Genomic DNA, 13,661 nt, shown 5'->3' with positions numbered 1-13,661 from the left:
TCTTCTGTAAGATCTGCCTAGAAATGGTATTATTTCTTCAATAAACATTTCATAGAATTTGCTGATAAAACTATTTGATCTATGAACTTTATGTTAGAGGTCTATTAGAAAATCTTTAACTACAAATTTAATTTCCTCTGTAGAGCTATTATTATTAAGATTATCCATTTCTTCATTGTAGTGTATTCAGTGTATTCATTCACTGATAGTTTGTGTCTTTCAAGGAATCTGTCCATTCACATCAGTTGTCTAATTAAGTAGCATAAATTTCTTCATAATGTTTCCTTATTTCCCTTTTAATAATCTGTATGATCTATAGTGATGCCCCCTCTTTCATTCTTGATATTGGCAATTTGTGCCTTCGTTTTTTAATTTTTTTTTTTGAGGAAGATTAGCCCTGAGCTAACATCTGCTGCCAATCATCCTCTTTTTTTTGCTGAGGAAGACTGGCCCTGAGCTACCATCCGTGCCCATCTTCCTCTACTTTATATGTGGGACACCTAGCACAGCATGGCTTGACAAGTGGTGCCATGTCTGCACCCAGGATCCAAAACCAGTGAATCCTGGGCCACCAAAGCAGAATGTGCACACTTAACCACTGCGCCACCAGGCCAGCCCCTGTGCCTTCTTTCTTTTGCTTCATCAGTCTTGTATAGATATTACATTTATTAATCTTTCCAGAGAAACAATTTTTCATTGCATTGATTTTCTTTTCTTGCTTTTGATTTCCTTTTCATTGATGCTCTGCCTTTATGATTGTTTTCTTTTTTCAGCTTACTTTGGTTTACATTTGCTCAACTTTTTCTAGTTTTTTCACACAGAAGTTCAGTTGACTCAAAATAAAACAATACACTAATAATCATCATTTACTATGAAACATAAAACACAAAGTCATGCACTTCAAAACAAGTAGAACAAATATTAATGCAGATTATTTTCCACATTTTTCTCATATAAAATAGTACCTGGTTTGAGGCAATCCAAAACTGGTTCCAATACCAACACGAGGTAGATAGTTAACAACTTTCTTTACTGTTGCAGGGTCTGGGAAGTTGAACATTACAGCAACTATGAAAAATATTTTATAAAAATTAGAACATAATATGATTTCCTTTCTGGAAAACTGAATTCTTGGTCCTGTAAAATATTTGCTCCTGGTTCAGGTATTTATTAAATACAATTCTTACCATATTACTTTTATTACAGCATTTATCAAGGTTTAGGATTAGCATGCCAGAGGTGAAATTCATTTTACTTATAAACTCCTTTACCATAGTGAGTGCCTTCTGTAAATACTGTCAAAAGTTCTAACAATTGCTTTTACATTAATGTGACATGAAGTTGAGATTACCTAGCTACAACTCTGAAGTTACAAAATGGAATTTTGGCAAGTTAAATATATACCTATGAATTTCTATTAGGAACTAATTAAAAATTTAAGTGTATATAGTTAACAATCTAACACCAGAAAGCCTAAAGTTGTAGCTACTAACCTGTCAGTTATGTTTATTTCCAATGATGACCAGTTTAAAAAATATTCTCTTTACAATGTCTATATGTTTATACTTTATATGTATTCCCTAAAGCACACTATTTTTATAAAGGGGAAAAAATGTGTGCATGGAATGTATATTATTATGTGCAGATTTTTTAAATGACAACTTGTAGATTATAGAAAGAGAAAATAAGAAAATTTCAACCTACACATACAACTCCTATATACAAGGAGTAGGTAAAGTAAGTCACTAGGTTTTATACATTCTCCCTCCTATGTCTCCAATTGTACCCATCGATGCTTTTCCTTCAAGTTCACCTTGTCTCCCCTTCTTGTCTTAATGAATTTCACCAAGTTACATTCTAAACCCACAAATTGAATTTCAGTTCTTTCAAGAATGATGTAATACAAAGCAACCAGGACAGTTTAGTACCATTTTCTGATGGCTCCTTTATAAGTGGCAATAGATCAGACAAAAGATAAATAAATGTATGAATCATTTGATTACCCTCTCACCTCTCCAAATGTGGCCACCTTCCAGGAGTTTAAGCATCAGTGCAATGTTGAGGATATCAAAATTCCACAACTTATTAAATGGTTAGTTATTCCTCATATTTATAAAGGTTTTCACCAATTTGTAATATGGCCAGAAAAATAAAACTACTACAAATAATTCCAAGAATGACCAAGGAGGGAAAAACCATGAATATGCACTTAGTTCAAAAAGAGGTCAGTAGGACAGAAGGTGGACTATAAAATACTATCTAAATGGAAACAATATGGCATGTTTAAAAATGAAATCTTAAAGAGATGGAGGTTAGCTTTGTAACAATATACTTCTGCGGCATATTACCTCTGTTTGCCATAAAGATCTCCAGGGCTGTACTTTGCAAAAGATAACGACGAGAAAAGATTGATCTTATCTCTGTGAACAGCCATTTTCCATGCAGCCCTTCTGTATAGGCCAGAATCTAGTTGAGGAAAAAAACAATCCCAAGTAAGTAACAATAGTAGAAATTTCTTTTTTGTTTTTTTTCCCCTCCAATTAAAACAGAAAATACTCTATTAAGAAAAATAATTTCTAAGAATAGAATGAACAGTTATTGAAACAATTTGGAGGGAGACTAAGAAAATAGATTGCAATTTGTGGGAAAAAAGCTTAAATGAAAAAGCAGAGTAAAATTGTAAAACATCTGTTTATAAATATACTTGGGGACTTTCTAAAGCAATGATGTAACCTATTTCTTTTTAGGAAATACATATTGCATTATTTATTGATTCATTTTTGAGTCATATTATGGCAAGTAAAGTTTTAGGTAAAACCTTAAAAAGGCAGACTTCAAAAAAATGTCATACATGCTTACAGATCACATATACAACTCAGGCTCATATAATATGATTGTAATGTACACAAAAGTATTTTTTATATACTTTAAAAAACATATTTAAGTTCATAAATTTAAAAAATCATACTTTTAAGGTGACTGTTAAGACAACAGTCACTCACTCAGAAAGCATGAAGACTCAGTGTATAAGAAGTTAAGTATCATTTTGTCACTAGGCTAAACAGAAACCTGCAAATGAACTCAGCATAATCTCTCTATGGAGTAGGTGGTTGCCAGAGTAACTTGTTACGATTCTTGTCAACCCATGTGACAGATGCAGTAGTTTAGAATGCTTTGCTAACTCAAAGTAATCCTGTCTTTAGTCCTCAACCAGCTCGTTGCTTTTTAAAAAGTTCATTTGAAAAGCTTAATCATTAAGGTGTTAAAGGGAAACCAGATTTGGAATTTCTCTACACCAGTACTTCACATAATATTAATTAAAAAGATGATATGTATCTGCTATCAAAACCTGATGAAAATCCATGAAAGCAAATTAAGTCAAAAAATTAAGATATATCTCTCAAAAGTAACTGGCACTAAAAAATACAAATAAAATAACATTTGATTATGATACTGTATTGTAGGGACAAAGATGGGATAAGCAAAGAGAAAAAACAATGAATAGTAAGAATAGTTCCTACACAAACTTTGTTCTTTTCTCATTTCCATTTTTCTAGATCTTAACTACAAACAAATCTATATTGCTCAATGTACCCTTATTTAATTCACTAAGTAAGTATTTAGATTTTTCTACAGAAATGTTGCTACATCTGGCACCAGAGGACCTAAAAATGAAAGAATGGGTACAACTCTAAGGCTCAGTGTTTTTTGAAAAACAGAACAAAAATTCAAAGGACCAAACAACTAAGCACACTTTCAGTTTTAAAATTTGTGATAGAAATGAAAAGTTCTCATCACAAGAAAAATAATAGAATTAGTGATAGAGAAATCCTACCAACTTTTTTATACAACCAATACCTGTGTAAGTAAGATCAAGAGAAAGGGACAGGAAAAGAGAGGATAAAAATATGACTATTACCCTCGAGATTTTTTTTTAAAGCAGAGGTTGCCTGTATCCCTTTTTTCTCACCACCAGTACAAGTCTCCAGAGTCTGCAGTGTCCTCCTACTTGGTCTCTCTCCTTCTAGTCTTACCTCTAGAGTCTAGCATGACGACAGGAGCCAAAGAAAATTTTTTTTTAAAATATAAATCGGATCACATCACTTGTATATTTAATACCACCCAGTGGCTTCATATTACATGTATAATAAACTCTGAAGCCCTTCATAATTGTCTATACAGCCTGACATCTGGGATTCTCTGACAAGCCCAATTCATTCTTCCTCAGGGCCTTTATCCTTGTTTTCTCCTCTGCTTGGAATGTTCTCCTTCCAAATCTTTGGGCTCACTCTCACATTTAGATTTCTGCTCAAATGCCTCCTCAGAGAAGCCACAGGATCTAAACCCCACTTCCTCCATTACCACCTCATCCTACCCAAATTCATCAGATTTCCTCCATAACACTTATCACTACCTGAAATTAGAGTATTTGCTTGTTTTTCTATTGCCTCTATTCAGCACTAGAATACCAGAATCTAAATTCTATAAGAGCAAAGACATTGAATACATTCTATTTCCATTTTCTAAAACAATGTCTGATACAAAGTAGATCAATGAATCAATGAATGGCAACCTAAGCGCCATATATGGTCCAAATTCATTTTGTTTGGGTCATATGATATTTTAAAATTTCAAGTAGTTGAAAATACTTGAGAAAATGGATATTTACATAAATATTCAGATTTCTGGTTTCTTAGGAAAAACTGGAGTGTCTGTCAAATCTAGACCTATATGCCACATGGTAACAACTGGTATGCACTCTCCATTTTGGCAGTTGGCACTCATTCACTCACTTACCATTGTTTGCACAGTTTCCATGGCATTTGAGTTTGCCACCCAGGATTTCTCAAATAATAGAGAATCCAATATATGTTCTGTAACATATACAGTCCACTATATCCAACTATTTATAGAGAAAATGAGGCCCAGACAAGTTAAATACTTAATACAAAGTCCCTTGGGAAGTTAGTGGCAGAGCATGGCCTACACTGAGGCTTTCTAATCCAAAAGTCCAGAGCTTCCATATATATCTCACATTGTCACAGTTCTAAAAAAGAGTTGAAATGTTTGTTAAACCAGAACTCAACTCATCAGAAACTTTAATGAACTACATTTGTTTTCCTACACTTGGGTTATAGGTGAAAGAGGAAAACCAAAAGAAAACAAACAACAAAGGAACCTTTAAGTTCTGTGATATACTAAGACTACTATACACTGATCTGAAAATTCTACCTTTTATATCTATAGAGCTATATAATAAGACCTGTTGCTCACAATGATGACATCAATCATTGCAAGATTTAATTAAAGATTTAATTATGTTCTAGGATAAACCAATTATCAGAAGAAATAAGTACAGTCATGCACCTCACAACAACATTGTGGTCAATGATGCACATATGACAGTACCATAAGATTAGTACCAGGTAGCCTAGGTGTGTAATAGGCTATCCCGTCTGGCTTGGTGTAAATACACTTTATGATGTTTGCACAATGACAAAACTGCCTAATTATGCATTTCTCAGAATGCAATCCTGGCATTGTGACACATGACTGTATGCTAAAATATTGTTACAGTATTTTTAATGTACTGCAATAGTTATCCAATTAATCAAAAAATTCAGTTTATATCCCATTCCTTTAAGCAGTATGGTTATTTAAAAGTCTACTTAAAATTCAGCAAGTAGTATGCTCCCTTAAAATTTCTTTTATTACCAAATGTCAAACATAGTCAAAACTACAGAAAATGACATAAGCCCCATGTACCTACCATTCAATCTTATAAAACCCTAAAATTTTGCCACATTATTGCATATATTGTTAAAATTAATAAAACATTACAGTGTTGAAATTCCCATTAATAACCCTTCCTGATCCCATTTTCCTCTTTCATCAGAGCTAATAACTATCTTTATTTTGAGGTTTATCATTCCCATGTAAGCATTTACGCCATTAGTTCATATACATCCATAAATAATACCCAGATTATTTTTGTATGTTTTCAAACCTGATATAAATGGTGTGCTACTGGAATGTATGACAGAGTGCTTTCAAAGTTAAATATAAGCAGGACTAGTGATGTCTTAAAACTCAGAGAAAGAGAAACAGGAGGAGAGACAAAAAATTGTTAAAAATTGCCAAAGGTATCAAAAATTAAAATCTTACACAAAAAAACTAACCTGTCTTTTAAAAAAAATAGCAAATGAAATTCTATACTTACGGTCAAGGTAGTTAGGGTTTAAAATAGAAACAAAGAATCTCTTAACTAACAGAATTAGTGGCTGAAATTGATATACTAACATTTCTTTAAAGTATTTATTAGGAAAAGGTGTCAGTACTGAAAAGCAGCTGAGGCCGAGCTAAGCAAGAGGTTTATTTCTTATTGGAATAGTATACTCCTGGTCCGAGGCTTCACTTCAAAGTCTCTAGAGTTCAATTAAAACTGGATTAGGTAGAAGCAGACCCTTCTTTCGGACTTTCTGTTCACTGAAACTCTACATACACTGACAGCACCCTAGACAGAGGTCTAGCCCTCCAATGAATCAGTTGCTATGGAAACTGTATCATTACCATTGCTCTGCAGTTATGACCCCAAGTCTAGAACAGCTTGAAAGCTTAAGCCCACAGGATTCTCTTTGAATGTTTACCACGTTGTTTTAATATTGGTGTTATTATTACTAGTGAATGCAAGTTTCATTTTTAATAATTCGTTTCAACAAAGATGGTTTATTAGTTAAATGGTGAGATATGGGAGTCAGAGAGGAAAGAAATAAATCAGTATTTAATTATTTATATATATAAATACATACATATATACACACATACATATATATAAGTACATATATACTATTCCTTTATATTAAAAAAAAGTATCTTCTTTAAAATTTTTATCTCAAAATTGTGCCTTCTGAAAAAGGATATATGTTCCCCAAATAACAAACACATTTCTTTCTTCTACCTTTCAAATAACACACTATGAACACACGAAAACTTTTTCACCCTGTTGCATTTATTAACTTGAAAGTAAAGCATTTTTCACTTTCCCTTTAACCATTAATTTTGAAAAGTGTATAAATTTATCTAAATAAAACTTTCTTTTGTTTTCTCATCCTCATGAAAGAACAAAAATATAAACCTGCATTTATTGCCCAACTGCATGATAGTCTTATTTACTGAATATCAGGCCTTTTTAAAACGTAGATTTAAAATAGTCTCCAGAAAATAAAGTCATATTTGTTTTACTTAAGAAAAAAGGTTTTGTTTTAAAAACTACAAAAACTACCCTCAATAAATTTAATTTTAAAATTCTTTTTTAAGGGAAAAATACTAAAAGGTGATAAAATGTGTTACCTCAAAAATAAGAAATGTTTACACGGGAGTATGCATATATATAATCAACAAAAGATGTTTTTAAAAATACTATTTTTAACGTTTAAAACTAGGATTTCATATTTTAGTTCCAAATATTCGCCAATTTTTGAAGAGGTTTTACTCTTTCAGACAATTCTGTATTAATTTCTGAAGAATTTGATAATAAAAGTAAAATTAGATAATATATGTCAACAATAGTACTTAAAATTTCACAACAAAACCATTTCCAAACTATATAAATATATTTAACATCAAGAAAAATGTTTTAAACTTAGTATACCAAATGCAAACTAACTATGCCGTCAATTAAGCAATGACAACACTGGTAGGCAAGTCTAGAAAAATATTCATATCCCATTTTCATGGAACATAATTTTAAATTAGTCAGAAAGATTATACTTTAATATGAAAAAACAGTAAATATTTAAAACATATTTTAAGTGAAAACACATATTGAAAAATATTCTAATATCAACTCACCACTAAATATACGTGCAATATGTTTTATTGACAATATTTGAAATTTTAACTAACTAGTTGAAAGTAATTTTAATTAAGTATTTTACAGTTGTACCACTCTATTATTAACATAGTTTTTGGATTTTGCTGCAAACGATGTTCTCTGAAACTTAATGTCAAAGCATAGCACTTAATTTATTCAAATAATACTGAATTCTAATTGGTTTAAGGATTTACTTTATCACCAATCATAGAACTCTTAGCTTTAAGTTTTCAAAGATACATTATTAAAATTAAACATAGAGATCTTTCTAAAAAATGACATATAATTGACTCTGGTAGAAACTTCAAGATGGTAATTTTGTTATTAACTATGTATCTATGCATACATAGAATGTCCTCAAATTTTGAAAAGAACAGAACAATGATAACAAAAATATGAAAGTTATGAATATGAAAGAAAATTACCTTTTAAATTAGTTATGAGTTATTTAAATTTTTTCCATCTATATAGTAAATTTCCTCCTTCTGCTTACTAGTGCTACAATGCAGTACAGTATTCTCCTTAGCATTTTCATGGGTGACAAATTCAATTAAACATATTCATTACTCTAATGTTCTACTTGGCAGTTTAGTCAGTATGAAAAATTTAAAATATATAAATAAAATGCTATGTGACCTCTGTATTGATTGGGCTAAAATGGTTTTAGCCTGGGTGTGGAGGATGGGGCAGCTGGGAGGGGCAAGAAGGGAGCATACAAACACATACACTCTTATGTTTTCTCTTCCAATTACTGAGGGAGATGATAAAACCACAGCAAATGATGTATCAGCTCATTTTATCTTATCGCTTTGGGGCTAGGTGACAATGAAGTTCATATTTCACTGGCTCCCATTGAAGATTGTGAAAATTACTTGCCCTCATGACCTGAAATTTCACTAGAAGACAGAAATTTCTCTTCCGCAAAGTAATGCAATTTTTCAGATGTCAACCTTTAGCCCAGCTTTAAAAATTAATTTCATTTATATTAACCAATGATATTGATATTTTCACAGAAGGCTCTTTGATACATGAAGCACTGACTGGCAAATTGATGTTGCTTGAGATGGGTAAAACTATTTTATTTTAAGCTGCTATGGCAGATTTATGGCAAAGTGAAATTCCCATTTCATAATTTAATATTTGTGCTGGAGTGATGCACCTCTAAGCCCTTGGCCTGTAAATAATTCAGTGTTTAGTTGGTTCTGTTTTATTTTCAATATTCTTCGGGTTAAAAATAATTTGCATTCTAAATGATGTATCATAAAAGCCATCTCTTATTGAGCTAACATTTAATATATATCTTAATAAATCAAAAGCCAAATGTGGTAATGAAGAAGCAGAACAAAGCAGATATTTATCCACCATCCAACTAATTTCTAAGTTAGTTTTCCTTTAATTTAAGCTGTATTTCAGTCTGATTTTTCTGAGAGAAGATAAGAATTGAAAATATACCACAAAAGGATATTAAGGAACAATATTAAGGAAGAGGAATGTATCTTACTTTATTTTTCATAGCTGCACACGTGGTAAAAGCTAGGTACTACATTTTCAGTAAAACAGTAGAATAAACTTAAGTACTCAAATTAAAAGAGAGATATTTGGCTTTGCAGGTACCTTTTAAGACAAAACATAATATAAACAAAGCTACAGTGTCAATTTTATCATGAACAGGGAGTGAAAATGTTCCATTTGATTTTAATATGATATAGAAATTACCCGGTATCTGTACCCCCCAAAATTTCAATATTTTGGAGTACTAAAAATGCTACTAAAAGATATACAGTCTAGTAGCTTAGCCAAGTTTTTATTACCTTTATCCAGTAAGGAGTTTTATCTAATTCAAATAATGCCTTGAGAAGACAATCATTACACCAATACTCTTTTATTTTATTATTAAGGATAAATATGCATAAATTCATTCATTAATTTATAGTCTCAAAATGAGAAAAAGGCCAAGAAAGACATGTCTCTAATTTAGCTACTTCTCCTCAAAATGGTTTAATACCACTCTACCTAACTTTCTATCCTCAAAATCTTTTTTGTATAAATAATTTTGTATTTTGTAAAAAATACTTTTGTATTTTTATGCTAACAATATTCAAGTCGTTTTTCCTTCAAAAATGTTTAATTTTCCCTACTTGTACGATATGGGAAAAAATAGTAATATATAATTATGATTATTCCATTTAGACTGGAAAGATTCCTAGTCACTTCTCAAAAACTTTTGAGAATAACACGCTATTGTCACTGAATCCAAGCTCTAAAGTATTTTTGCCTAATATGTCACACACTGACTCTCTAAAGTCATGAGTTTTCTAGTGCTTAACAAAGAGTTAAATTTAAATCAGCACGAATAAAAATCTTTCTAATTTCAAACACAGTGGAATATTCTATAAATATTCGAACATATAAATAAAGCAAACAACAGACACAAACTTGTTTCTTCTCAATGCCAATTCTTATTTTATGCACTCAATCTCAATCTCAGACTGGTATCAAAAGCCCTCCATAGATATATGAACTAAACCTTCAAGTTAGAGTAATATCAGCCTATAGCTAGACTACTTATCTCTTCGTAGCAAATACAGTATGATTTGGCCACTGGAAGTTCGTCTGGTGATTACTTAAACTTATTAAATAAAAAAAATCCTTTGTTCATCTTCAAGAAATTTGCTTTTCTTCTTCAAACAGAGCAGAGAATAGAAACAAAGAGCAAAATGGAAAGGAAAATGTTACAGAGAACTTTATGCTAAGAGCCTAAAATCCCCAGGACACTTTTTTCCTAATCTGAGGGAAATACTTTTCTACGTGTATTTTTTTTAGCTTTCTTCCTTATTAATTACTCAAGCTTCTTTAGCTGGAGTCAGTTATAAATGTACAGTTACCTATTTGCTCCCATAAGAGAGCATGAAATTAAACATTGTGCTTGCATTCTGCTTCAGACATAATCTTCCAAAAAGCTATTTTCTTAAAGGACCTATATTACACAGAACACTATGAATACAATTTAAATAAGATTTGGGGGTTAACCTGACTTCATTGCATAACTCCATAACATTATACCCTGTCACTAGATTAGAGTTTCTACTTGACTGGAGTTCTTTGAGGCTAGGCCACTGGTCTTAGTCATCTTTCGATTCATAGTACATAGCACGGTTCCAGGAATACAGATATGTTGACGGACGGATGGAGGGCCAGCCCAATCTCACAAACTGCGTGCAATTTAAGATTCTGGGAACACACAAACACAAACATAGCACAAAGCAAAAAGAGGCAGAAAAACAAAATGGAAAAACTACAACATAGCATTTAAACGAAGTCAATTCAAGGGTCAGAGAGTACTGTAACTTCTGACCAAGATGGAGTAACAAGGACTGGATTTACCCTTATACATAAACAATACTTAAAACAGACATAACATGAAAAAGATTGTTTTCAAAACATTAAACATCAAGCAATGAAAGACAGTGATCCCTGAGGGACAGGAAAAAAAGTGGTGACACCTACTATTGCTCCAGCTCACTGCCTGGAGAGACTGCAGGCCCCGGAACAGGCAGATGTAACCTAGTTAGAATACACTGGTCTCCAGGAGTAGAGAAACAGCGTAGAGAACAGTGAGATCAAGGAGGCCAAGTTTGCCAGGCAGAGTAGCAAACTGGAGAGAACTGGAAAGAGAGAGCTCAGAGCTCCGGAGATCTGTAGCCTTCAGCTGAGTACTGACCAACCCATGTGTTTAAGAAAACAACCTGTGGCCAGTGAAAGAATCATTCCCCAAAATTACAGAGAACAACACCTAGAGCTCACATAGCCAGAGAAAAAAGAAACTTCATAATCCACGGAGTACTGGGTAGAGCACTCAGAAGAGTCTTAACTCAGCAGTGGGCAAAAGTCAGCCCTGGATTAAACATTGCTCTGGTTCTGCCTAACAAACCTTAAAAGCAAGACCCACATGGATCAAACTATTTCCAAGTAACTTAACTGTATTCCAGAATAATTAATTAAAATTTTTATGGAATACAAAAATATTTACCACACAACAGAATAAAATTCACCACAGTTGGTATTCAATTCAAAATTGCAAAAAATCAGGAAAATATGACCCAAAATGAGGAGAGAAAATAATTAATGACAACTGACACAGAAATGACACAGGTGATAGAATTATTAGAAAAGGACATCAAATCAGACAAAGCAGATTTTAGAGCAAAAAAATATTATTAAGGATAAAGAGTCATTTCATAATGATAGATCATTTTATCAAGAGTTCATAACTATCCTAATTGTCTATGAGCTGAATAATAGTGCTTTAAAATACATGAAGCAAAAACTGAAAGAAGTGAAATACGAAATACACAATCTAAAAATCCACAATTATAAACAGATTTCAACATTTCTTTCTCAATAATTGATAAAAACAAGTAGATGGAAAATCAGTAAGGATATAGAAGACTTGAACAAGATCATCCACGATGACCTAACTAACATTTATAGAAGAATCCATCCAACAACAGCAGAATATAAAGAGACAAAGACAGAGCATTTTGGGCCAAAAACCAAGTTGTAATAAATTCAGCAGATTCAAATCATATAAAGTATATTCTCTGACCACAATGAAATTAAATTAGAAATCAGTAACAGAATGATATCTGAAAAATTCCCCAAGTTTGAAAACTAAATAGCACACTTCTAAATTACCTATGGGTCTAAGAAAAAAAAATTAGAAAGTAGGTTGAACTGAATAAAAATGAAAATACAACATAGAAAAATCTGTGGAATGCAGCTAGAGCAGTGCTTACAGAGAAATTTCAACCACTAAACACCTATGTTAATGGGAAAGAAAAAACGTGTCATATCAATGATGCAGCTTGCACCTGAAAAAACTAGAAAAAATAAGAGTAAATTAAACCCAAAGTAAGCAAAAGAAAAGATAAAAATCAAAGTGAAAATCAATAAAATAGAAAACCAAAAATAATAGAGAAAAAAATCAATGAAACCAAAGACTGGTTCTTTGAAAAGATCAATAAAATTTATAAACTTCTAATCAGACTGATCTGGCAAAAAAGAGGGAAGACACAATTATCAATATTAGGAATGATATCAGGAATTATCAATGTGGGGAGAGAGGAAATAACACTACAGATTAAACATCAAAAGAATAATAAAAGAATATTATATACAACTTTATACCACTAAATTGGACAATTTTGATCAATGAACAGATTTCTTGAAAGACACAAACTACCGAAGACCCCTCAAGAAGAAACAGATAACATGAAGAGCACTATATCTATTAAAGAAATTGAATTCATAGTTTAGATCTTACATAAAGTAAACTCCAGGCCCACAGGGCTCCGCTGGTGAATTCTACCAAATATTTAAGGAAGAAATAGTACCAATGCTATACAAACTCTTCTAGAATATTAAAGAGGAGGGAATCCTTACCAACTCATTCTATGAGGTCAGCATTACCCATATATTAAAACCAGACAAAAGCATTATAAGACAAGGAAATCCAAGAAGCAGTCTCCACCTAAATATTTATGTAATTTCTCTGTCTTGAGACTTATTGTGGATACTCTATAAAATAAACAGACTAAATGCCTTCTCAAACTACCAAGAAACATTTTACCACTCCTGCACTTACACAAATTGTCTCTGAATGCACCCACCCCTCCATTTCTCAAAAACGTCTACACCAGTTTTCTTTTGTCATGTATTCCAACTTGACCTCCTTTGGATTTTAGTAGGGTGGCTGAATTCTCAGCCTTCTCATTTCACACTGAGTGAT

General features: G+C 32.1%; 1 protein-coding gene across 5 annotated transcripts in view; it reads right to left on the bottom strand.

Annotated features, from left to right (window-relative positions):
- The window catches only part of LRBA (LPS responsive beige-like anchor protein), a 709,727-nt gene that overhangs the window by 208,848 nt on the left and 487,218 nt on the right, over positions 1–13,661 (bottom strand). For all 5 annotated transcript variants that reach the window (XM_070261528.1, XM_070261527.1, XM_070261529.1 and 2 more), the window contains exons 41-42: positions 2,349–2,466; positions 966–1,068 (exon numbers count right to left, since the gene is read on the bottom strand). In XM_070261528.1, coding sequence (XP_070117629.1) covers positions 966–1,068; positions 2,349–2,466 — 221 coding nt within the window. The remainder of the gene's footprint in view (positions 1–965; positions 1,069–2,348; positions 2,467–13,661) is intronic.

The sequence above is a fragment of the Equus caballus genome, chromosome 2, assembly GCF_041296265.1.
Source record: "Equus caballus isolate H_3958 breed thoroughbred chromosome 2, TB-T2T, whole genome shotgun sequence".
NCBI classification, from domain to species: domain Eukaryota; kingdom Metazoa; phylum Chordata; class Mammalia; order Perissodactyla; family Equidae; genus Equus; species Equus caballus.
This window is presented reverse-complemented; position numbering and strand designations above follow the sequence as displayed.